The sequence below is a fragment of the Pelodiscus sinensis genome, chromosome 9, assembly GCF_049634645.1.
Source record: "Pelodiscus sinensis isolate JC-2024 chromosome 9, ASM4963464v1, whole genome shotgun sequence".
Classification (NCBI taxonomy): domain Eukaryota; kingdom Metazoa; phylum Chordata; order Testudines; family Trionychidae; genus Pelodiscus; species Pelodiscus sinensis.
The window spans coordinates 1,671,131-1,698,412 of record NC_134719.1 but is presented as its reverse complement, the minus strand read 5'-3'; the positions used below and the strand labels follow the sequence as shown (position 1 = coordinate 1,698,412).

General features: G+C 44.1%; 1 protein-coding gene across 1 annotated transcript in view; it reads left to right on the top strand.

The window, feature by feature from the left end:
• The window catches only part of TESK2 (testis associated actin remodelling kinase 2), a 120,726-nt gene that overhangs the window by 61,772 nt on the left and 31,672 nt on the right, over window positions 1–27,282 (top strand). The window contains exon 5 of the mRNA XM_075935868.1: window positions 22,293–22,439. Coding sequence (XP_075791983.1) covers window positions 22,293–22,439 — 147 coding nt within the window. The remainder of the gene's footprint in view (window positions 1–22,292; window positions 22,440–27,282) is intronic.

Sequence of the window (27,282 nt, the reverse complement as noted above, 5' to 3'; positions counted from 1 at the left end):
TATCTTCAGTCAATAGCATCTGGAGAACAACTGGCAACCTTCTTCTTTGTAACAGCACTTACCACCGTTGAAGACAGTTTGCTGGTGCCCCCTCTACATCTTCACTCACGACTAATTAATTACGCCCTGTTTTTAACCTTTTCTATAGATCAGGATTTCTAAATTTTTTTATCCTATTGGTTGCTCTTCTCTGAACATTTGTTCACATGCACTTTGTGCACATTCTCCTTACGTTTGTGGGGCTTGGAACTGGACACAGTACTCCTCCTGAGGCATCACCAGTACCAAGTAGAACAGGATGAATAACTCCTGTGTCTCGTGTACGACTGTCCTGTACAGGCTTGCCGATGGGGAAGGGCACCTTGGCCGTTCAAAGGGGCACGGGGCTTCTCGAAGGCCAGAGCCCTGGGCCCTGTAAATAGTCGCCAGAGCATTGCACCTCTTGCTCTGGGCAGCTGTGAGGGCTTGGGCAGAAGGGGCACTGCGCTCTGGGCAGTGCAAAGGGCTGGCTAGCTGTGCTCCACCCCTTCCGCCAGATGCACTTCCCGTTCCTGGAGTGTGGGTGTGCCCTCCCCCCACCTTGTCCAGGGGCCTGCAGAGGCTGCTGGCACCCCTGCTCCTGTTAATACATCCCAGGATGCATTCAGTTTATGATCCACTATAGCCCCCGATCCTTTTCAGCAATACCACTGCCTAGACCGGGGTTGGCAACCTAGGGTTCGCAAGCCAAATACAGCTCGCAGCTGAAGCTCAGCCCCCCTTCGCCTCCCCTGCAATGGGGAGCGCACACTGGCAATCCAGCCTTGCATCCCCTGCAAGATTGAAGACTGCTCCAGCTTCCTGAAGAGGAGACAGGGATGGAGAAAGCCATCAAGCCCCAAGCTTCCCTAGATTTTAAAATCTTCTAAATCTAGGAAGAGCCTCATCTCAGAGGATGCGAACGCCAAGATCATCTGGCGAGTGCAAGATCAGCGAGTGCATCTGGCTGTGCTGGATGTGGTGGTGATACACTTTGAGCACGCCGGGGCTTGACGGGGAGAGTGGCTAAGATGCTGGTGGAAGATCTGGGCTTTGGGGATGAGTGGCTGGATTTTCTGAAGGAGCCCTGGGGGGGCTCTTGTCCATTTCAAAAGCGGAATCACAGCAGAACCGGCAGGAGCGGAGACTGCTTCAGTCCCCACACGCACCATTTCCTGCTGTATCTCTACCTCCCCTGCCCCCTGTGGCGATGGTGCTGGGGGAAAACGGCTTTTAAGTGGCTCCCCCCAGCACCAGCTCATGCTCCCCTCCCTTGCTGCCTCTCTCTGATACTCCGTATCACTAGTCGACTATAGAATCACAGAATACTAGGACTGGAAGGGACCTCAAGAGGTCATCGAGTCCAGTCCCCTACCCTCATGGCAGGACCAAATACGGTCTAGACCATCCCTGATAGACATTTATCTAACGTACTCTTAAATATCTCCAGGGATGGGGATTCCACAACCTCCCTGGGCAATTTATTCCAGTGTTTTACCACCCTGACAGTTAGGAATTTTTTCCTAATGTCCAACCCAAACCTCCCTTGCTGCAGTTTAAGCCCATTGCTTCTTGTCCTGACCTCGGAGGCCAAGATGAACAAGTTTTCTCCCTCCTTGTGACACCCTGAAAACTGCTATCATGTCCCCCCTCAATCTTCTCTTTTCTAAACTAAACAAACCCAATTCCTTCAGCCTTCCTTCATAGGTCATGTTCTCTAGACCTTTCATCATTCTCGTTGCTCTTCTCTGGACCCTCTCCAATTTCTCCACATCCTTCTTGAAATGTGGTGCCCAGAACTGGACACAATACTCCAACTGAGGCCTAACGAGCGCAGAGTAGAGCAGAAGAATGACTTCTTGTGTCTTGCTCACAAAACTCCTGTTAATGCATCCCAGAATCATGTTTGCTTTTTTTGCAACAGCATCACACTGCTGACTCTCATTCAGCTTGTGGTCCACTATAATCCCTAGATCCCTTTCTGCCGTATTCCTTCCTAGGCAGTCGCTTCCCATTCTGTATGTGTGAAACTGATTGTTCCTTCCTAAGTGGAGCACTTTGCATTTGTCTTCATCCTGTTTACCTCTGGGGGAGAAGGGAGGTGAATAGCTACTAGCCCTATGGAAACTGAAGATATTTCCAGATCTTAAAAATGTATTTTAAAATAAGAACAACCTATTACATTTTTCTCTTTGAAGAAGCGCATGCAATTTGCATGGTTTTGCCCATTTGGAAATTTGCAGGGTGTGAATTATATAACTGTGCTTGTTCCCCTTAATAGCACTTGTAAATATCAAGGAGGTGAGTTACCATCTGTCTATGATTTATCTCACAAGAAGTACCGACATAGACAGTGCTTGGGGAAGTTTGTTATAAAAAAGAAATAAGCCTGGTAAATACTTTGGCTGACTTAATGTTTTGTCACTTTTTTCTTCAGTGCAGTAGATAATCAGGCCCTCTCAGAGGTCCAGAGAGGTTCAGGCCACTTCCAGCTTGAGGCCCAATAATAATAGTTAATAATCGACTCATGAAAACAAAATAAGGGCCCAAAAGAGAAACCTATTTTGAATATTTTTAATTTAACATTCCTTCCTAGCCTTTTTCTGTGAGAATGTACTAATTGAGGAAAAATCTAGCTTTCATTTAACACGTGTCTAAACTTGAGGGCCCCTTTGAGCTTGAGGCCCAGGCCAAATAGCCCTCTTCCCCGGCCCTGTAGGTAATACCTGTTTTTTAACCTCATTTCCTCACATCGTTAACTGTGCAGTATTTGTTTAGCCCGCAGGTGAAGTTAGTGGCACTGTTCATGGATCTACGCCATGCTGGATTTTTTTGGGGGGGGCAAGGGGAACGGATATGGTAATTAAAATATGTATTCTTTTTTTTTTAGGTGAATGTTGGAGCATTGTACTGCAGGTTGCACCTCTGTAAACCAGGACTTTCTGGTCTGCAAAAATCTGTGATCTGGCAGGACCACAGATGTTCCAGAATCAGAGAGTCTGGTAAACTGTGGGTGGTGAGGTGCTGGGAGGCCAGTGTGATTCAGGGTTGTGGGGGCAGGAACCAGGTGTGTGATGCAAGGGGGTGGGAAGTCCAGCACGTGGCCCAGCTGGGCTGAGCTGGGAAGCTGCCACACTGCTGGGACTGGGAAGGCCCAGTTGGCTGCGGGGGTACAGGAAGAGGGGGCAGGAAGCCTAGCGCGCAACCCAGCTGGGCTGCCCAGGGGAGCTGGTGAGGCTGGCAGCAGCAGGCCCAGAAATTACTTACCCTGGTTCGGCAAAATCCCTCATCCGGGACCAGACAGGTCCCGAGGGTGCCGGACCAGGGAAGTCCAACCTGTAGCCCTTGAGAATTTGAGTGAGATTGGCAAAAGACAGAAGAGAAGCTGACTAAACTATTCTCAGTGAGAAATTCAAACATTAAATCTAAGCATGATATACATGTACTAGATTTGAAAACATCTATTCAGTTAAATAATGTATTATTAATTCGTATTCTACCACCTACGAGCCCTAGATGTGGATGCAGGACCCCACTGTGTTGGGTACTGAACAAAAAGCTCTGCCTGAAGGAGCTTTCAAAGTATAAAATAAGAGAAAATGGATAGACAAATGCATCAGGGAAGGGCAGACAAATAAGCAGTGGCAAATTTTTAAAGTGCTTGTACACAAATGCTAGGAGTCTGACTAATAAGATGGGTGAACTAGAGTACCTCGTATTCAAGGAGGAGATTGACATAATAGGCATCACTGAAACCTGGTGGAATGAGGAAAATCTGTGGGACACAATCATCCCGGGATATAAAATATATAGAAAGGATAGAGCAGGCCGGGTGGGTGGCGGAGTGGCACTGTATGTGAAAGATAATGTAGAATCAAATGAAATAAAAATATTAAGTGAATAAACATGTTAAATAGAATCGCTATGGATAGTAATTCCATGCTCCAATAATAAGAAATTAGCAGTAGGGATATATTACCAACCACCTGACCAGGACAGCGATGCTGACATTGAAATGTTAAGGGAGATTAGAGAGGCTACCAAAATAAAGAACTCTATAATAATGGGGGATTTTAATTACCCCCATATTGACTGGATACATGTCACCTCAGGAAGAGAAATGGAGATAAAATTTCTCAATGGCTTAAATGACTGCTTCTTGGAGCAGCCGGTGCAGGAACCCACAAGGGGAGAGGCAATTCTCGATTTAGTCCTGAGTGGAGCGCAGGATCAGGTCCAGGATATAACCATTACAGGACCGCTTGGGAATAGTGACCATAATATAATAACATTTAACATTCCTGTGGTGGGAAGAACACCTCAGCAGTCCAGCACCCTGGCATTTAATTTCAGAAAGGGGAATTACACAAAAATGAGGAGGTTAGTTAAACAGAAATTAAAAGGCACAGTGGCTAGAGCCAAATCCCTGAAAGCTGCATGGAAACTTTTTAAAGACACCATAATAGAGGCCCAACTTAAATGTATACCCCAAATTAAAAAACATAGCAAGAGACCTAAAAGAGAGTCACCATGGCTTAACCACCATGTAAAAGAAGCAGTGAGGGACAAAAAGGTATCTTTTGAGAAGTGGAAGTCCAATCCTAGTGAGATACATTTTTACACTTGATTTGATATTTAATAAGAAATGCAAAAAAAGATTTTGAGGAACAGCTAGCCAAAAACTCAAAAAGAAATAAAAAACATTTTGTTAAGTACATTAGAAGCAGGAAGCCTGCTAAAAAACCTGTGGGTCCCCTAGATGATCGAGCTATAAAAGGAGCAATCAAGGACGATAAAGCCATTGCGGATAAACTAAATGATTTCTTTGCTTCAGTCTTCATGGCTGAGGACGTTGGGGAGATTCCCGAATCTGCACCGTCCTTTGTCGGTGATGAATCTGAGGAACTGTCCCGGATTGAAGTGTTGTTAGAGGAGGTTTTGGAACAAATAGAAAAACTTAATGTTAACAAATCTCCGGGACCGGATGGCATTCATCCAAGGGTTCTAAAAGAACTCAAATGGGAAATTGCTGAGCTATTATCTGTGGTTTGTAACCTATCGTTTAAATCAGCTTCCTTACCTAATGACTGGAAGGTAGCCAACGTGACACCAATATTTAAAAAGGGCTCTAGAAGCGATCCTGGCAATTACAGACCGGTAAGTCTAACTTCAGTACCGGGCAAATTTTTTGAAACAATAGTAAAGAATAAAATTGTGAAGCATGTAGAAGAACATAATTTATTGGACAAAGGTCAACATGGTTTCTGTAAAGGGAAATCCTGTCTTACTAATCTGTTAGAGCTCTTTGAAGGGGTTAACAAACATGCGGACAAGGGGGATCCATTAGATATAGTATACTTGGATTTTCAGAAAGCCTTTGACAAGGTCCCTCACCAAAGGCTCTTGTGTAAATTACATGGCCATGGGATAAGAGGGAAGGTCCTTTCTTGGATTGAGAACTGGTTAAAAGACAGGAAACAAAGGGTAGGACTAAATGGTAAATTTTCAGATTGGAGAGAGGTAACTAGTGGTGTCCCCCAAGGGTCAGTCCTGGGACCAATCCTTTTCAACTTATTCATAAATGATCTGGAGAAAGGGGTAAGCAGTGAGGTAGTAAAGTTTGCAGATGATACCAAACTGTTTAGGATAGTCAAGACAGAAGCAGACTGTGAGGGACTCCAAGAGGATCTCACCAAACTGAGTGATTGGGCAACAAAATGGCGAATGAAATTTAATGTGGATAAGTGTAAAGTAATACACATCGGGAAAAATAACCCCAACTATACGTACAGTATGATGGGGGCTAATTTGGCTACGACAAATCAGGAAAGGGATCTTGTAGTTATCGTGGACAGTTCTCTGAAAACTTCCACACAGTGTGCAGCGGCGGTCAAAAAGGCAAATAGGATGCTAGGAATTATTAGGAAAGGGATAGAAAATAAGACGCAGAATATCTTACTGCCCCTGTATAAAACTATGGTACGCCCACATCTTGAATACTGTGTACAGATATGGTCTCCTCACCTCAAAAAAGATATTTTGGCCTTGGAAAGGGTTCAGAAAAGGGCAACTAAAATGATTAGGGGTTTGGAACGGGTCCCATATGAGGAGAGGTTAAAGCGACTGGGACTTTTCAGTTTAGAAAAGAGGAGACTGAGGGGGGATATGATAGAGGTCTATAAAATCATGAGTGGTGTGGAGAGGGCTGATAAAGAAAAGTTATTTATTAGTTCCCTAAATAGAAGAAGTAGAGGACACCAAATGAAATTAATGGGGAGCAGGTTTAAAACGAATAAAAGACAGTTCTTCTTCACACAGCATGTAGTCAACCTGTGGAACTCCTTGCCAGAGGAGGCTGTGAAGGCTAGGCCTATAATAGAGTTTAAAGAGAAGCTAGATAATTTCATGGAGGTTAGGTCCATAAAAGGCTATTAGCCAGGGGATAAAATGGTGTCCTTGGCCTCTGTTTGTCAGAGGCTGGAGAGGGATGGCAGGAGACAAATCACTTGATCATTGTCTTCGGTCCACCCTCTCTGGGGCACCTGGTGCTGACCACTGTTGGCAGACAGGATACTGGGCTAGATGGACCTTTGGTCTGACCCAGTATGGCCGTTCTTATGTTCTTATGACACAGGCCTACAGGGGAGTATAAAGGAACAGTGAGAAAATACTGGTCAGCGTGGGAGGCAGTGGTCTCCGTGCAGCCATAGCCTAACTCGTGTCAAGCTCTCTTGGATATAGCCATTGTGACAAAGCAGTGTTAAGGAGAGATTTGAAAGAGAACACTGAAGTAGTGTTGCTGATGTCTTTGGGGAGGGCCTCCCCGGTTTGTGGGACAACAAGTTCAAAACAGAAAGGTGACTGTTTGAAAGTTTTAAAACATGGGTGATGAAGTCTGGCATCACAAGCTGATTGCAGGGGAGAGATGACATAAGAACATAAGAATGGCCATACTGAGTCAGACCAAAGGTCTGATTTTAGTTGACATCTTGATATTGAATGGGAATGGTGGGTAGGGTTGATGGTAGGCTGTGAAGGGCTTTGAAAGTGAGTCAAGTAGCTTACATTTGTGACAGTGGAAAGATGCAGACATGGTCGAAGTGATAGGTTAGATAGAAAAATGATCATTGCAGCAGCTTTCTGAATGAATATAAACAGGGCAAAATAGCTTTTTGCCAACATGAGAGTTGTGCGGATTGATAGAAGAGGCTGCATCTTAGAGATGTTAGGCAGAAGGATTCTGTTGCACAAAATTTCAGCACATCCTAGATGTGAGGACCTAAAGAGAGGTCAGAGAGCCAGGAGCTGAAGGGAGAGAGATATTAAGAGGCTATGGATGACTAAGATCTTTTTAGTGAAAAAGCAGGCATTCCAAGACAATGGGAGTGAGGAGTAGGAAAGGGAGGGAGGCATGTGGTTAGAAATGATGGTGCAAGAGGAGCAGCAGTGGTGATGGGAATGGCTGAGAGTGATGGAGGACAAATGTCACCAGAGGTGAGGCGGCGCAGAGGATGGTTTGAGTGAGGGATCTGGCTTTGTGCTAGGAGGATGGGGGAAGTTGAGTTGGAGGGGGCAAAGATGCGGCGAGAGATGGCGGGAACTCTAGCAGGATGAGGATAACCAGGTTGGGGAAGGGGAGCAAATTGGCAGGAGGTAGACACATGTTACCATGCAGAAGAGGGCTGTGATGAGCTATGGATCAGAAGCAGAGGGACAAGATTAATTAAATAAATTTAAGGTCATGATTATAGGGACTGCCACTCACACCCTGCCAGCGATGGGGGAGCAATGTGGCTGGACTCTCTATCTATTGAGAGGATCTGGTGTAGGACAAATACCAGAATGAGAGAAGTTCTTTGGTGTTTGTAGAAGTGCCCCCACAGGTAGCAAGAGTGCATTGTCCCACCCACCAAGGAGGGGTATTGGTAGTGCACAGGTACTGACAATTTATTGGAAAACATCACTTTTAAAACCCAGCAGTGTACTGTTAAATCTTCGACTCATTTTGCAACACACAAGCGCCACAGCATGTCCAATACAGTGAAGGTTTGTTTCATAGAAGTTAAGACAAAGTACTTATTCTCTACTTGTTTATATTAATTTCCTTGGAAACCAAATATTTTGCGAACTATTTAAAAGAAGTTGGTGTGAGAGACTTCAGTCCCCAAATACAGCTTGATACGTTCCACGTACCAAAAACATCCGTTTAACACCACATGAAGTGTCCTGGCTTTACCTAACAAAAGGCAGGAAATTCAGCATACTGGTTGAAACTCTGTCTTCAGTTCATCCCCTAGCACCCCAATGTTAGTGCATGAACGTAATCCCTGACCCTGCAATTCTCATGCAAGCAAAACTGACAGAGGTTATCTGGCAGTTGTAATTAAAGGCTTTGCAACATTGCTATCACCGAGTGTTTCAGAATCATGAGTCAGGCCCCCCAAAAGCATGAGGTTGGTTTCTTTAAAGAAAAACCCCCATGATTTAAAAACAAACAAAAACAGGTTAGTGGTTTGACTTCAGGGTATGAGCTCTTTACACATGGATCCTGTTTTTCCAGCTTTTTCTACGGTTGTGAGGCTTACACATAATTTTTCCTAAAAATGAAAGTTAAAAATCTCAATTACAAGTGTTGAGGAGCTGGGCCTTTAAGAAAAACCCCAAGGACTGCACAAGTTGGCCACACTGGATTGGGCCCATGGCTTGCAGAATCACTTGTTGCTCAACGCTCCTATGGTATAGTTATATGGGACCTGCTGTGCTTGGTCACAACACTGATTTTGAGGATAGAAGGGAGTTTTAGAGCTTGTCTGTACTTAACAGTGCTGCAGTGGGGCAGCTGTGTCTCTGTAGAGTTTAGTGAAGATATTACCTAAACTGGCGGGAGAAGTTCTGTTGTCATAGGTACTCCGCCTAAGAGGTGATCACAATGTTGACATAGCGCTATCTACACTGGAAGCTTGGTCAGTGTAACTGCATTGCTCAAAGTGCCACATCCTTGAGCAATGTAATTATACTGATAAAGATTTGTAACATAGATTAGGGCTTAGTCAGAATTCTGAGTTTCCTTCTGTTTAACTTAAGTCACATTGTTAGTGGTATTTCACCTACAGCACATGTGGGAGAGTTTCCTTGTGGTTATCTTGATGTAAAAAAATCATACAGAATTGTATGAGACTCAATACATTTTGCAGTGTGCATTATAATCAGACTATTCTTGTGAAGCCATTGGTTCACAGTGCATCTATCTTTTTGTGATAGGATGAGGGCCTTAAACTGTTTAAGCTTATTTGCAGGCACAGTCATTTCTATGGGACTATGTGGATGCTTCAAATTAAAAACTTGTATAAGTGTTTACAGGATTGAGTGTATTGTTTGAGGTTTCTTTGGGGAAGAAAGAAAGTTCTAAGTTCCATCTGTATTTTCTCTTTAATTTCTCCTTCTGTCACATGACATGACTACATCACTAATTCATTCTTCCTCAGAAAGCAGGAGGCTATGAATAGCCTGCAAATTTAACAAACCCCAAAACACAAACTTGGCAGTCCCATTCTCCTACAGTGGAATGTTCTGTGTTGGCCTGCAAAGAACTCCAGTTTGTCTTGTCATCTGCTCCTTGCGTTCACAGAGAATCTGAGCACTGTCAATTCAGAAAGCGATTGAGGAAAGAGGAATTCCTACTGTCAGTCAGCAGTGACCAGCTGTTTGTAAGGCATAAAGGGACTGCAAAGAGTTGTATATAAACTCCTTGTACAAAAAGGATGCAAACCATGTAACTGGCTGTTGAGCATAACCGTAGAATGGAAGGTACAAGGAATCAGTGAGGCTCATGCAAACTTGCAAGACCTGGCTGGGAGAGTAGAGAAGGATGTAGATTATAAGAGGAAAGCTGCTTTAAATCTAAAATGACATGGAACAAAAGCATTATAATTGGACCCACTAAAATAACACTGACTTGGGAACAGAAGCCAAGGTTTTCAAAAATAGGGGTCTAACTTTAGGCACCCAACTCCATATTTAGACAGCTAAAGTAAGTGGCCAGATTTTCAAAAATGTTGAGCATCCATTTACTTCAGAAGGAGCTGGTGGGTGCTTAGCTCCGTTCAAAATCTGGCCATTTATGTAGGTGCCTAAATATGAACTTGGAATCCTAAAGTTAGTCTCCTGTTTTTGAACATCTTGGTCAAAATGTATTGGATTTACTTAGTGAACTTGCTGCTCTGTGAGGGTTTGTTGGTAACTTGTTTCCTCAGTTTCTCTGTAATTCTGCATGAAGGACCTTTTTTGGAGACTGTTTTGTATGTAAATAAACTGTTTTGTAGCAGGCCAGCTAAATGTGCTGCTAATGGTAAATTCTGCCTACTTCCTGTAATATTTTGGTGCTGAAAGATATTCAGATAAGCAAATAAGAGTTGAATTGTGAACTGCAAGCTCCATTGTATATTTTCCCCCTCTTATTCTAGTTTAAGATATTTTGGTATTCAACCTTTTGAAACTAAATCCAGTTCTTGGCTTATCAGACCAGTCAGTCTCATTTGTGTCAAAGGACAAAAATCCATCAAGCTCATGAAGAAACTTGTACAAGTACAGACAGATATAATCTTTCTCTCCAAATGCAAATGGGTGGACATCATACCAAATGGACTGAAAGTGAAAAATCCATTGCAATCAACATAGACTATTGTGAGAGATAATGCCATACGCACTCAAAGAAACTGAGGAACCACCTGATCAGCATCCTGTACAGCAAACAGGAAAACATCAAAAAAGAGCTCTCCAATCTGGTGACTCCCATTAAAAAAAAAAAAAAAAAAAAAACTTCCACATGGCTGGACTTTACTAAAATAAGACAGGAGATTTATATTACACACTTCACTTCTCTACAGAGGAAAAAGGACCGTAAACTGTCTAAACTCCTACCTGCCACATAGGGCCAAAATAGTGGTACCCTTAACTCACTCAGCAATATCGTCAATCTATCCAACTACACACTCAGCCCGGCAGAAGAGTCTGTCCTATCTCAGGGACTCTCTTTTTGCCCCACCACCCTCACAAACATGATACAGTTCTGCAGTGATCTGGAAGCCTACTTTCACCGTCTCCAACATCTTCATCATCTGGACCCATGGGAAGGAGGCTCTGGAAGAATTCCATCATGATTTCAACAATTTCCACCCCACCATCAACCTCAGCCTGGACCAGTCTACACAAGAGATCCACTTCCTGGGCACTATGGTGCAAATAAGTGATGGTCACACAAACACCACCCTATACCAAAAACCTACTGACCTCTCTGCTTACCTTCATGCCTCCAGCTTCCATCCTGGACACACCACACAATCCATTGTCTACAGCCAAGCACTAAGGTACAACTGCATTTGCTCCAACCCCTCAGACAAACACCAAGATCTTCACCAAGCATTCTTGAAACTATGATACCCTCCTGAGGAAATAAGGAAACAAATTAACAGAGCCAGACATGTACCCAGAAGCCTCCTACTACAAGGCAAGCCCAACAAAGAAACCAACAGAACACCACTGGCCATCACCTACAGTCCTCAGCAACTCCATAAAGTTTGTTTACAGCCACCAGTCCTGGCTCTCAATGTTCTGTCCCATTATTTAGCTCTAATTTACCCTAAATGTTTTCTGAGAGCCCAGTAAGCAGTGGAAATGTTGGTAATGCGGCTAGACAATATTGACTTCCTGTGGTTCAACAAATTCTGTGGTTCGGCACCAGCCAGGTCCTGATTGTGCAAGACTAGAGAGGTTCAGCCTGTACTTCAGACATTGGCTGTCCCCCAATAAACACTATGTATAGTTAGGTTAGATACTGGAGCATGTTTGCACACAACTGCAGAAAGTATTAGTTCTTTGAGAAGCTAGTGGATTTGGGGGTTTGAATTATCATCCTGCAACTTGGTTAACATAGCTTGGTCCTAGCAACATAGACTGGATTAAACTGTAATAACTTGCGAAGGGCATTGTTGCATTTTAACAGGCTTTTACAATCTAGACAGATTCTTTATCACACTCACGTTGCAGATGGGTAAACGGAAACAGGTGGTTTGAGTAACGTGCCTCATAATTTCACATAAGTGGCAGATACAGGAGTAGAATCCAGGAGGCTTTACACCTAGTTCTTCTCTTGAGTGGAAATGCTCACGTATATAAATATATTTTGGTGTGGTGATGGTGGTAGTGTGCGTATATGTACGCGTATGATGAATATAATGTGTAGAATCGGGGTAGAATGATTTAAATCAAAATGATTTTTAATCAGTAATTTTAAATCGTGATTTGTTAGCAGATGGAAAGTGTTAATTTAACTCAACTATGCAATCAGCTTTCTCATTTATATGGCAGTAACTTTCTAAAGAAAATTTATTCTCATTCGTTGATATAACTATTAAAACATTGATTTACAACTTAATATATCTTTTATACTATCTCTTTGCGGTACCTATTTTTGCTACCTAGGAGGGTATGCTATAACTGTACATTCGTCAAACAGTTGTATAGCTTAATACTTCCAGATTCTTATTAACTGTAACTTTTAAATATTTTTATAATTATTTAATATATAATTCACTTTGTGTTCATCACTTGTCAAGCTGCATAGGGATGGTAGCTAATTTAATTAAACATAAATAGCATATAAAATTCAAGCAACATTAAATATTTTGGATACACAAACTTTACCTTTCAGAATGTTTCACATTTATGACTAAATGATGTATTAAACAGAGGGATTAACTGAAATCAATAATTTAATTTATTTCAGGTCCACCTGGGTCAAATATGCCTAAATGAGGGTGACTGAGTCTTAAATTCCTACTTTAAGTCTTTTGAAAATGAGACCGTTTCCTAAGTTACTTTAACAATTAAAAAAGGTCCAATTTTAAAAAATCAGTATTTTAATTTTTTTCTTCAAAAAAAATCTAATACTTACCTATCCTAGTAGAAATTGCCAATAAGACTTCAGAGCAAAAATTAAGTCTTCCTCTGTTTGTACAGTGCAGAGCACAATTGCTGCTCAAGAATTGATACTAGCTAGTGGGAATTAGTACCCTCTGAGGATACGTCTACACTGCAAAACTATTTTGGGATACCGGAGTATCCTGAAATAGCTATCCCGCATCCTCACAGCATGTGCATTATTTCAAGTTCACTATTCCAATGTCCCTGTAAACTTCATTCTATAAGGAGTAAGGGATGATTCAGAATAGCGCTTTATTCCAAAATTGGTACTGTGTAGACAGCGCCAGATGACAAAATAAGCTATTTCTAAATAGCATTGAAATAAGAGATGCAATTTGCGTAGCTCAAATTGTGTATCTTATTTCAAGTTACAGTGCTGTGTAGGTAGACTCACCCTGAGTGTAGACATTGGACTCTGCTGCTTCTGAATAGATTGAGACTTCAATGCACAGTTGCTCTTGCTATTTCCTGTGAGAGACGACAAAGTATCGCGTTGCTTGCTTCCATGCATTTGCAATAACTAAAGTTCCCATTTTCATTGTGTTTAAATCTGGTTGTTGTGTGGTGCATGCAAATTATAAAGTTTGCTTTTGTTGGCTAGACTTTTTTTCTTTCTATTTTTCTATTAATATAATTACAGGAAGAATGGTTATCAAGGTCAGTTGCATTAATACACTGGGAGTGTTTTCCGGCTCCAGCAAAATAAACTCATTTCCTGGAATATTTCAAGCATGTATATGAATATGAAGTGAATTTCTCAAACCTTTCTTCAAAAATGTACATTGCAGTAGCGCACTTGTTCTTACCATACACCTGCAGCTGAAATTTACTAGTGTATAGTAAATTTTTTTAGCAGTAACTGAATACACACAAATTTAGTTAGATGGAACATTATGGAAAAGTAGAAAAGATAGAATTGGAGAAATCTTGACCAGAGAAGATATTGGAGCTCATGAGCAAGGTGTGGGAAAACCCTTTCTCTTCCCCCTACTCCTTCCCTTCTTTTCCCTTCAATACTCCTCTCTCTTTTAAATTGTGGGTGCTGACAAATGTTAAATATCACTTCACAGAGCAATGCAAACTGATTTGTGATCCTTGTAAAGTAGATCCCCTCCTTGAGTGGGAGTACTACCTCCTTTAGAGATGGGCAAAAGACTCAGAGCCTGTCCCCTGACCAAGGCCACAGGTGAATTGCTGGAAGAGCTATAGGTACGTCTCTGGATGTGTTCTGGATTTTGGTTCTGTGATCAGCCATTAGGTGACATTATCTGATCACACTAAAAAGTTTGGCTCACCTATCATAAATAACTGCAACTTCCTAAGGCGTGCTAGGATTGTGGGGTCAATTTTTTTTAAAAAAATCTCTTAATTGGGCCCCTCTAATCCCTTGTGCAGGGTCTCTTGAGCATCATATTTGTGATGCTTGCTTGCTGCACACCATTGCTATGTGATCTGTTACAGTTCTTTTCATGACTTCCACATAGGTAGCTCCATCATCTCTCATGCCCTGCAATGTACTTGTGTAGGTGTGGGGCCCCCTTCCTCCTCCCACAACCCAAATCAGACAGCCAGTGTATGCTTTTCAACTTGGATTATTTACTGCCAGCGTGGTGCCAGCAGTGTGGTCGGCATATCTGACACGGAAGAGATCAGCTCGCTGTCCTGAGCAGCTTGGACTAGATGGCTTACATACACATTTTAGTTTTAAATTGTACATTTCTTAAATAGTAATGCCCAACATTTTCAACTAACTTTTAAAACAGTGACACTAACCCTGTAATCTGAGCGACAGTGTAATATGATCTGATATCTGAGCTTATGCTAAAATAGTGCTTTGGTATGCCAAGCCTGCATCTTTGGAGCTGATAAAGCAGTTATACAAACTGGTAGGTGCCCTGTCCATGGAGCTAATTATGCCTGCTGGGACAGAAGGATTGGCTGGCTGGCTAGAATAGCCTGGTTGTCTTGCCGACAGGAGTCTTGAGTCTCGTCAACCTCTGACTAATTTGAGGGATATGTGGTTAAAATATGGGCAATGACCATAGTGCCCTGTCTGCCTTTAAAATGAGCAATTTAAAAACTTTTTTTAGATATGCATAAAGCCCTGTGTGTAAAAAGAGCTGATGTTACAATTATTATTAAACACAAGGGTTAATTTTTACATGCCTCTAGCATTAGGAATGATGTAGGTCTCCAAGCTTCTTACCCTTAGTGCTGCCAAAATCTTGGGTTGTGCGCTTGCAGATGAATGCTTGTACTACTTTGGAGGTATTACACTTGCTTGCGCAAAATAACATCTCAGTGGTGTTCCATATCGTGCAGTCAGGCATTATCTTTAACATCCCCTTCCATGTTTACCATCTTCAGCTTGTAAGATCAGCTTTATCACTGAATCTGGTACCTCTCTCCTCCCCAACCCTTCATTCAGCATCTTGCTTTTATTCATTCTGTACCTACTTTAGCTAAATGCTTTTCTCGTAGTTCCATTTCTCTAGAGCCTCCCATTCTTCGCTTCTCTCTCTCTCCCAGTTCATCATTTTAAATGTCCTTTCAAAACAGATTGTCCTTTTCCCCATCTCCCTAATGCTAGTGCTGTAGTGCATTTCTACCAAATAGGAAAGATTGTGTTTGAGCCATTGCTTGACTTGCTGCTCTGTTTCCAGTGTAATCCTCACCCAGTACTTCCGTAATTAAGGCGTTATGTACATAAAGTGTGTTGACAGAGTTGTGTAGCCTTGTTGTTCCCAAGATGTGGTAGAGACAAAGGGAGATGAGGTAAAATGTTATATTGCACCAACTTTTGTGCATCAAATGCTTCAGCAAAAAGTCTGTGTATGAAATCAGACAATTCCTATGCTCTTGAATGAACTCTCACAGAAAAACAAGACACACAACACACACTGTAAGCCATGGGCAAACGCTTTTTACAAGGCAATCACTCCATATCTGACCTCTCAGCCTTTATTTTCAAAGGAAATCTGCATAATACCTTCAAAAGATGAGCCTGAGCATTTAAATTCATAACTCTGCTGGAAACTAAAAATGTAGACTTCAAAGGCACTAGTTGTATGGCTCATTACAACAATTTGTAACTCACCTTGCTACCTGCTATCCTTAGCTGCCCACTGCAGTGAGTGTGAGCCCCTTATCTTGAACAGTCCTTCTCGACATCTATTTAGCTCACTTTGGGTACTTTCCCCAGTCCTAAGGAAGAGCTCTGTGTAGATCGAATGCATGTCCCTTCCATCAGTTGGTCCAGTACATGATATTACTGCACTTATCTTGTGTCTAATGTAACTAAGGTATAACATAAGGTCATAGCTAGGTGGGGAGTGTAAGAGTATCTGGGATGGCCTGGGGTGAAGATGACTTAACTGAATTGTTCTGTCGACAAAGGGATCCTGAATTCATTTCTTGGACTACGGAGGGGATGAACAGGGTAGCAGAGGACAGTGTGGAAACAGATTGTGCTGATTCCTTAGCTGACATGCATGTTGAGTATATTTTAGTGGGATTATATGGTGTGTTCATTTTTGCTTTCCTGTGTGCATTCTGCTGGATTACTTTTGTGGAATCTGAATCAGGCATCCATGCTGCTCTGCAAAATGTTGCCAACTCTTTATGACTTTATCCAAATCTATCAATATTGGTGTCATTAATAAAGCCCCAGCAGGAGTCATGTGATTGCAGTGCTCTCTGTTCTCAATCTATTTTTTTTCCTGCTTCGTGTTCACAGGGAAAGACCTTGAAAGCCTACAAGCTAACAATCAAAGAGGTTCTATTGATTTGCCAGCACTTAATATTTTTCAAACACTCATGGCATTTTTGGGTCTGACTCATGACTTCAGAATGCTTGCGGTGGACAATATAGCTATAGATAACCTGTAGGGAGTCGCAGCTACTTAAACTGTGCTCACGTTGTAACTGTGCTCACGTTGTCTCTTGCTGCAGCGGTTGCTTCGTCATGTAACATGAAGCTGCGCTATTGCAAGCCTGGCCAGGAATTTACGTTTGAGCCAGAGTGCTCACAGGCCTGGTCATGCTCCTACGCAATTGATCTTTCAAGAAAGGCTACCCTGCTGGGGTTGGCATGAGAGGAGCACACTAAAAAGAGGTGTAATATAAACTTGGTTCTGTTGAACCAGTGTGCTTAGCTGTTACTTTGGCAATAAGATCATGGCCAGATTTCACTGTAGATAAATGTGGAGGAACAGGATATTTTTACCTTTAACTGCAATACTAGGATCTGTTTCATGCCAGTGCTAATCTTGTTGCATTGAGTCATGGAGGAAACACATGAAACTAAAAAGTAACGTCTTTGGATAGCTAACAAATGAATTTAATAGAACTCTGCTCTCTAGTTACTGTTAGTTTTGTAATCCAATTATGAGCAGTATCTATTGCACTGCAGGTGAATGATACAGAACTGGTAAATCTGTTATGAAAAGGTCTAGATCTGTGTGCCCAACACACTAGCCACATGTGGCTATTTGGCTGGTTGAGTGTGGCTAGTTCATTGTAGTAGTAGCTACTATAATGGTTACTGCTTCAGAACAGGTGGGTCTAGATGTTCCTTAGTTGTGCTGCGAGGTCTCTTTATGAAACTTTCCCCAGTGTCATTCTTGCCTTTCATGCTCTCATAGCCTGTCCTAAACTGTTCCCTGCTTCAGTGTACACACATAGGGTATATGTCTGCTGCAGTTAGACAGACATGGCTGACCTATATCGGCTGTCTGGCCGTTTAATTGCAAAGCAGACATCTGGGCTCTGGTGGGAGCCCAGGCTCTTGGACTGTAAGGGGTGGGTGTCCCAAGTCTTGGGCTGTGTCCCAAGCTGAAATGCCTGCTGCAATTAAACAACCCTGCAGTTCAAGTCAGCTGGCATGGGTTAGCCCCGGGTGCCCAGCACAGACCCACCCATTCAGTGCCTGATCTTGTTCCCCTGCAGTATTGCTTGGAGGCAGTGCTGTGCTACAGCCACGCTCATTTTGTGTTGGAAAGTACTGGCACCCAAATGTTTTGGGGACATAATGAAGTCCAGTGTTCCTCAAGTAAGGACTTTCCCTCCTTCAGCATATTCTTATCATACAGAGCTTGTTTGTAGCTGCAGCAGGATAAACAGCGGGTCTCCGGGACAAAGCTTCCTTTTCTTTGGTTGCTCTAGCAAATCGGATGTAATGTTTGTAATTCTTTGAGTGTGCAGCAGACCAGCAGATAAACACTGAAGGCTAAACAGAGTTGTTTAGAGATGACCCATAACTCTTGATGGTGGGGGACACAATTTAAACATTCTGGGTCGCAGGAATGTGACCCCATGCTTCCCCTCAAGGCTGAGAGCAGAACCAGGAGTGCCAAGGCGGTGGTGAGCGTCTCATGGCTACCAGATTCCATGTGCAAGCGGGGCCGCCAGGACAGACAAGAGCATGTTGGGGCACAGATCCGAGCTCTCCTGCCTCCCTTACCTGCAGAGTGCCAGCCAGGCCAGAGAGGGCTGCGGGGCAGCCAGCCAGCACTATGGCCCCCACAGTGCAGAAAGCCTGGGCCAGACAGAACTGAGCGGCTCCCACCAGCTTTTGTTTTGCCGCCTGCTGGCTGGAGACAATAGTTTTCAAACTTTGGGAGGCTTTCCAGTCCCAGCTGTGCTCTAGCTATAGGAATTATACCATCTACAGGCAGATGTAAAGATGCATGACTGAAAGGGGCCATGATGGGGACTCACTGCAGTGCAGGGTCAAAATTAAGGTGCTTCAGAATGTACCCCACAGTTGTGCTAAATGAAAGGCCAAAACCTTGGAGGGGAGGGGTAAGGTCATATACCTGCTCACCCCCCTACTTGGTTAAGCGGCCCAGAGTGCACCAGTCCAAATCTCGTGATGAGTGCCACAAGTGTGGTCATGCTGCTGTGCTGGCAGCTGACTGGACACACAACAGCAGTTTCCTGACTTCTGAGCAGCTCTGTAATGGACAGCGCTGTTCATCTGCCAGTGTAAACATAGCCGAAGTAGCATTACTCCAGTTTGCGCACAGGAAAGCTGAGGCACAGAGACTGAGTGATTGTCTTAAACGGGCTAGGATACACAACAAGAGAGTAGGATCAACTGGTCCATTTTCATCTTGGCAAAAGGCTAACTGTGAGGGCCACAAGGCACCATGAATGCTAAGTCCAGTGTTTTAATATATTTTAGTGGTCTAAAAAGGGGGTGGGGAGTGTTTAGTGAGCTAGCAAAATTTGCAGATGACAGTTATTTAAGTTCTCTTATTCTGAGAAACTGAGGATCTTGAGAGAATGAGCAACCAGATGGCAAGCAATTCACTACCAATAAATGCAAAATGTACATTGGAAGGGAAAATGTAAACTACTCCAACACCTTACAGAATTCTAAATCCACTATATCAGGGCTACTCAACTTTGGAAGCCCCAGGGACCACAATGATACTCTCAGTGCATGCTGATGGCTGCAAATTAAGTGTGGTTGCACATACATGTAAATATATGCAAATCGCTTTTTTACACTAATAGGCATGAATACAAAGATTAAAGCAAAGGTGGCCAGTGGCCGCCAGTCAGCACCTCTCAAACTTTACCCACAACACTAAGCAGCCAGCACTTCCCACAATGACCCAGCACCTCCTCCATAGGATCTAGAAACGCCGACACCCTGTACCCGTCTGAGCCCTGCGTAAACCCAAACCGCCCTGCGGGCCGCAAACAAACAGCCCATGGGCCTCATGTGGCTACGTGTTGAGTAGCTCTGAACTATATCCACTCCAGAAAGGGACTTGGGTGATGCTGTACACAACTCTGTGGCAGGGATGTTAGTTTGACCAATTAACCATTTAACCGATAAGCTGCTGATTATCAGTTAAACTCAGCCAGCCCCTGGGGAATCAGCTTCCCTGTGGCAGGGAAGCCTTCCTAGGACCCAGTCTGACGGGCTGGCAGCTCCGCTTCTGGGGCGGTGTTGCTGTGTGCTCTGCAATACAAAGCTAAGCTTTATACTTCAGAGGCTGTAGCACGTGTAACTGCTAAGATTTTTACTGTATTAAACAATTTGTAACATCCCTACTCAGTGGAAACCTCACCTCAATGTGCTGCCATGGTAAAAAGGAAAAAAGACTAACAAGCTACTAGGATACATGAGGAGTGAGTGAGATGGTGACAGTTACTTCGCTTTATCTGGAATATCTTAAAATAGAATTGCAGAACTAGAGGAAGCTTAGAGAATGACTAATGGCCTTAGAAAAATTGTCCTATGAAGAGAGCAATCCAATTTTCCACTCCGATCTTAAAAATGAGACTGGTAAGAAAACGTGGTAAAACCATATAAAAAGTATGGTGCAGAAAAGGTAGATTGGGAACGTCTGTTCTGCTTGTCTCAACATCATTGAATGTCCTCTTGCTCTATTGTTAACAAGGGGGAAACTCAATATGGAGTTGGGGGAGAGCGGGGGTTATTACACTTCCTTTGAAGCGTCTAGTGCTGGCCCGTATTGGAGATAGGACACTGGACTAGATGGACTGTGGGTTTGAGCCAGTCTGGCATTTCCCATGTTCCAAGATAATACAGAAAAATCCTGTGTGGGCTGTGACTGTAAAACCCAACTGCCTTCATTCAAAAGCTTCAGAGCGGGAGCTGAGTTAGTCTGTACAAGATAAACTTAAAAAACAACCAATGGTCTGGTAGCACTTTAAAGACTACCAAAACATGTAGATGGGATCATGAGCTTTCGTGAGCACAGCCCACTTCTTCAGATGACTGGAGTGTTGTATGTCCAGAACCAAAAACGTACAACACTCCCGTCGTCTGAAGAAGTGGGCTGTGCCCACAAAAGCTCATGATCCCATCTCCGTGTTTTGGTAGTCTTTAAAGTGCTACTAGACTATTGGTGGTGGTTTAAGTTTACGCCTTTATTCAGTTTGCTTTTCTAGCCACTGGACCAAACATTTTGCCCTTCTGATGTATTGTTTTCACTTGTACTTCCAGCAATATAGGATGCATTCTTCTATGAAATTGGTATATACATATCGTGAATGTTTATGTAAAATTCACGTGACACTTCTCCCTTCTTAGCTCTTGATCTTTCTTTTTTGATGGTGTCCAGATATTAAACCACAGGTACTCTTTGCCTGTTTGGTCTGGAAAAAATAGCATTCCTGGGAAGCATTCTCCCTTGCCTTTATACTTGTGTCCCTGTCCACAACTTCTAAGTCCCTTTTTGATCCGTTCTTGGGTACATTAGCACTCTTTTTCTGTTGGCAGCATTAGCAATCGGAGGTAAATAAAATTTGCTTTCCCCACGTGATGAGAAGACCTAAATTGACAAAAATCTGTGCCCTAGACCAGCAGTTCCCAACCGCCAGTCCGCAGAGCAGTGCCAGTCCGTGAACCAGGACGCAGCGGCTGCCGGAGCTGAAGCCAGTAGTTTGTGGCGGCTCCAGACACACTGAGAATAGCCAGCTTCAGCTCTGGCAGCCGCATGCCAGATAGCAGCTGCCGCAGCTGAAGCCAATTGCTAGGCAGCGGCTCTGGGGGTTGGAGATGCGGTAGATATTTTGGTGGACCATAACGTTTTATTTGCATATTCATTTGTTCCAGTCTGCCAAAAGTTTGTGAATGGATTTGCCAGTCTGTGGTATAAAAAAGGTTGGGAACCGCTGCCCTAGACCAATGCCATCAATGGCAAACTGGTCCCCTTTCGTGTTCTGTCTTGGAGTGAGAAGATGGGAAATCAGTGTGGACTTCCATAATCTGGCCCAAATTGTTGGGCAGGAAGCCAGAGAACTTCCTTTCTTTTATTTGTTTTAAAATTCGTTTAGTTAGGTCGAAATGCTAGAAAATAACCTCTGGACTCACGCGTAATTGACGGCGTAAGAGTAAAAACTAATTCCAAGGTCAATACATGATGATGCATTGGCACTTAAATATGAACCTTTGTCAAACATATTTCAAGGAGAGAGGAAATGCTCGGGAGAGAATATTGGGCGTGTATTCATGCCAGGTGCAGGTGGATGTCCTGACTCACAAGGCATAGCAATGCAGCAAAATTAGTTGGCATTGTTTCTGTGGGGACTTGCATCCTAGCCTAGTAGTAGAATTTGAACTGCCATGTGCCATTCTAAGTCAGTTTTTTGGCTCCAAGAACAGCTAGATGTATGGGGTGTATGTGTTTTAAAGATACAATCTGCCTCTCTGCCCTCCTCTCCCCCCCCCCCCCCCCAATCTTCTAAATTGAACTGTTAACATCTAGGTTACTTTAAAAAAAATTAATGGCAAATCTTTTGGTTTTTTTCAGTACATCAACTGTGGTAATCTGGAACAGCTATTAGACAGTAACCAGCATCTGCCCTGGATGGTGAGGGTGAAATTGGCATATGACATTGGTCTGGGAGTCTGTTATCTTCACTATAAAGGCATTTTCCACCGGGATCTTACATCAAAGGTATCAAGTATACAATGAATGGAATTATTTAAGGGATATATTATGTTCTAAAAGCACCACTCAGTTGCCTGGTTATTTACCCCCTTCCAACAATGAAGCTCTGTTACATAAAATGTCATTTAAGGGCTTGTGAGAGAAAGTTGAAACAGTTTATAGGATTAAAACTTTTTTACAGAACAAATGATCTTGAGAACAGTTTGTCCAGAAGCCTTAGAAATAACTAACGTGAAGGGAGGTCACTTGCAAATGAGTTGGGATGAGGGTTTCTGAGGTGGCTGCAGAGTTCACATTTTAATTCATAATTATTTCCAGTAATTTATTGAAAACCCTGGGCATTTAACAATAAAAATCTAACAATTGGAATTGGATTAATATCCATATAATCGAATTGAGTTTATTATTTGAAACCCATTTTAAAATCTCCCTGCTGCTTTTATTTCTTCTTTTCCCAGGCTGTGTCCACTGGAGAGAATAATACATTATTGTTCTCACCAGAGCTTTAACCTTGGCTATCTTCTTTACATCTTATTTTCAGTCTCCCCTTTAGGGATATGAACAATTAATCGACTCTCCGATAAGCAAATGCTTATCGGATAGTCGACTAGTCACTTCCCCTGCCTCTATCAGAAAGAGGCAGCAAGGGGGGGCACTTCAAAGTGGCAGTGCTGCGTGGCGCCCAGGTCAGCTGGGGATTCCTCCGCTGACCCTGGGCTCCATGTGGTGCTGTCACTTTGAAGCACCGTGGAGAGCACCAGGCCAGCGGGGGACTGCTTGAGCCCCGTTTCTGTCCAGCCTGAAGCACAGTGGAGCTCTCAGGCTGGCTGCTTGTCTGCTGTGACTTCACATTGCGGCTTGACACTGCTTCCGGAAGTGGCAGGCTACTACTGCCATGTCCCTACATGCCCCTGATGTGGGAGGGAGCGGGTCTTTCTACGCTGTCCCCACTAGCACTTTCCTCACAGCTTCCCATTGGCTGGACATGGTGGCGGCTTCAATCAGCTGCTTTCAGGAAGCAGCATGGAGCTGCAGCATGGACACACAGCAAGCAGGCAGCTTGCCTTACCACACCGCTGTGCCAGAGCTGGGAGCTGCCAGTGATCAGCGCTCCTGGGCAAAGCTTGCACCTTACATCCATGGGTGACTGGTATGCTAGGTGGGGTCGGGGAGGCTGGGACCACACACCACCCTCCCTCCTCGTGCTTCCCATGCTGTGGAGGGGGGCATGGCATGCTGCCCCACCTCCCTGTGGTGTGGGGGGGAAAAATGTGGCTTGGCTTTTGTGGGGGTGGAGCCTCAGCAGAAGGGGTGGGACTAGGGGCTTGCCTCCTCCAACCCTACCTTCTCCCATGACCCCAACCCCCTCCTGCTCCCAAACTCCCTCCCAGAACCTGCACCCCAATCTCCTGCCCCCAGCCCAGAGCTTCCTCCCAGATCCCACACCCCTCCATTAATAGACTAGAAATGTACAGCCCAGGATGACTTACCGAAATTCATGGAGTGGTTTGAAAAATGAGGAGTAACATTAGTTCGGACTAAGGGCTTTAGTCCGAACTAACGCGTCCTGGCGCGCACTTCCTGGTTCGAATCAGCTGTGATTCGAACTTCGGTCGTCTCCATTTGCATCCCTAGTTCGAACTAGGGATGCAGTGTAGACGTACCCTAAGAGTTTTGTTTTAGTATTTCCTTGTCATCCCAGTTCATAGAGCTTTAGCTCCCATGCTCTGAAACTCGTTTTGGAGAAGACAATGAGGCCTAGGAACGCCTTCTATTCCTTCTTCTTTCTGTCAGTCAACTAACCAACCAACGTAATTTAAAGAGAATATGTTGTATTGGCATTCAGATCCAACAACCATGCAGGCATAGTTAGTTACATGAAAATCCAGTTTTCAAGACTTTTGTGAATGCTCTTAATTGTTTTAGAGCTTTGCATAACTGTTGTTCTTGGTATCTGTTCTTGGTAGCTATCCTATCAGCACTTCAGTGCTATCGTTGAATGGCCTATATCAGTGGCATGCCTCGATACCTTTAATTATTTTGAGGCACACCCCCATATTTTTTTCATAATCTAATCCAAAACACGACTGGTAGGGTTAAAAATCAAAACAACCAGGGAGGTTAACATTATACTGTGATCTGTCTTTTGTGCCAAAATTAACGTTTTTAACAGTGGAGACTAACATTAAAAGTAAATGTAAGAACTCTGGACAAAATCATGCTCCGTGGAGAAAGTGACGTCTACTTGAGAAGAATATTTTGGCATGTCAAGCAGTTGATAATTAATCATTTCTTCTCATTCCCAAAATAGTCCTCCCAAGGGTGTGTAACTGTTTCCGCTGGTTTGAAATGCAATATAACTGTCACACTCATAGTAGTGCCAACCTCAAGAGACCAAAAAATGAGTCAGACCCCAACAAATCAGGAGATTGGCTCTCAAAAAATGTGATTACTTGCAGAGAGACTGGTGAATTGCCTCTGCTCATCCTAGAGTGTTAATGCTGCCTGTGCCCCAAAATGTATTGGGGACCAGGATTTTGGCCCCTGCTGCAGGAGTTTTCATGCCCACGCCTGTCTGTCCTTTGCCCAGCAGTAAAATGCCTGCCCACCAGTTCTGCCCCCACCTCACACCCAGCTGTCAGTTGAGCCCAACCTGCCTCACTACTTCCTCTCTTGGGGTTCTTCCCTCGCCTAGCACTAGGGGGGCTGCAACAGGGTCCCTGCTCCCCTTCCAGGCTGGGAAGGGGGCAGCTCCAAGGACTCTTCCTCCTGCCAGTGGCGGGAGGGGAACAGTAGCCAACCTGTTGCTTTCAGGATGGGGTAGAGGAGGAGAGGGAGATCAAGTTGTGATTGGTGGCTTTGTTTGAAGGAGGCGGGGCAGTGAGGCAGATGACCAATCAGAAGGTGGCTTCCCCCTTCCTTCCCTTTCCTCTACTCTGCAGGACTAAAATTTTCCATCTTAATGTTGCTTTGGGGAATGGAATGTGCTTAATATTTGAAAGGGGCCTTATCCCAAAGCGCAAAAGCACAGAGTGCAACCAGCTTGAACACTAATTAAAACACAAGGGGAAGGGGGTTTTGTTCTCACTTGTTTTTACAAAAATTCTGCAGCACACCTGTTCTGTCTAAACAGGTCTAAATCATCATTTACAAGTGTATCACTCCAGGGAGAGTCTGATGTTAATTAGGGATGTAAGTGACTAGTCAACTATGCTGATCAGCTAGTCAAATAGTGACTTGACTAGTCGCTTCCTCCTCTTTTGCTGCCTCTCTCTGGGGAGGAGCAGGAGCTGGTAAAGGGGGAGCAGGCTTAAAAGCTGGTTCCCCCAACACAGGAGCAGGGGAGGCAGAGGCACAGTGGGGGGACAAGGTGGGAGCCAGGAATCAGCTGTCCCAGTTCATACTGGTGTCTGCCGCTGATTCTGAAATGTATTAAGAGCCTAGCAGCTCTTAATACATTTGAAAAGCAGAGGCACAGTCTCTGGAACCATGTGTGAGCTGGGAATCAGTTAATTCCCGGCTCCTGCCCAGTCCCACTATGCCTCTGCCTTTTAAATGTATTAAGTACCTGGTGGCTCTTAATACATTTAAAAGGCAGAGCCACAGCACGGTTAGCTCTGGGGGCTGGGAATTAACCCCACTGCAGCTCTGCAATTTCCCCCCAATCGACTAATCAGTAGTCGATGGAAATTCCATCTTCTACTCAATTAGCTGACTAAACGCAATTTAACATCCCTAGTGTTAGTGCAACAGTAAATGATGGAAATGGTGATTGTAAAACATCAGAATTGATCCACAAAAGCCAGCAGGGGGGTTTAAAACACAAAAGGTAACATTCATTAATAGGTCACAATCTGGACTGGCCCAAGGGGAGCATGCGTAAGGGGCAACCTCCCCCCTTCTCACCCCCACTCCATGCTTTGTCCCAAGGCCTGCCCCTGCTCCATCCCCACCAGCCTCTTCGTGCCCTCATTGCATCCCTTCCCCAAGGCCCCTCCTCCAAGCTACGTGAGCAGAAGCTTAATGGGGGGCCTGGTGCAGGATGGCAACGGGGGTCGGACTCCGCGCACTCACTAGTGGTGGGAAGTGGAGCGTCCTGGCCCTGGTCATTCCCCTTCCTTTGCTCTCACTGGTGGGGGGTGGGAACAGTCCTTGCTGCTGCCCTGTGGTAGGCCCCCAAGCTGCCCAGGTCCCCGTGGGCTACTATCAAGATGCAAGGCTGTCCCATCCATAGGACAGTTGGGGTGGCCCCAAAGTGTGGGGCCCAGGGCTGCAGCCCTGAACTGTCCTGTGGACAGGTTGGCTCTGGTCACAATTAGGGATGTAAAATCCTGTTTAATCATTATGTTTAACTGCTTAACCGCTTAAACAGAGGCAGGCAGGGCCACCCAGGCCGCCGGTTAACCGCTGACATCCCTAGTCACAATGGAAGTTGTCAGGCTAAAAGCCTGAGCCAATTGTTGTATTGTGACCAGCTCATCAGTACAGTCTCCCCTTTTCCTCCAGTTGCGTGGTGAAGGGGGTGGGAGTCGTATAAATTCCTAGACAGGTTCCTTGTCTTCTCTGCCCTTTGGAGGGGAAATATACATTATTCCTGCTCTCAAATGGACAGATACTTGTGTATTTCAAGACAGTGGCTTTTTTGTGTTTACTGTATTGTTATGTTGGTGAAAGCTATTTTAAATTGCAACTTAAAAGTTGTGAAAGTGATTCTTTTGAATGTGCACTGTGTTGGATGAGTGAACTTTGCTTTGGAGGAGGAAGCTGTTCCCCACTCTGGCACTCCGAATGCAGAAGATGGGGGCCCTTGAGAGCTTCAAAACCTTGCCTCTAGAGGCACTGGTTACTT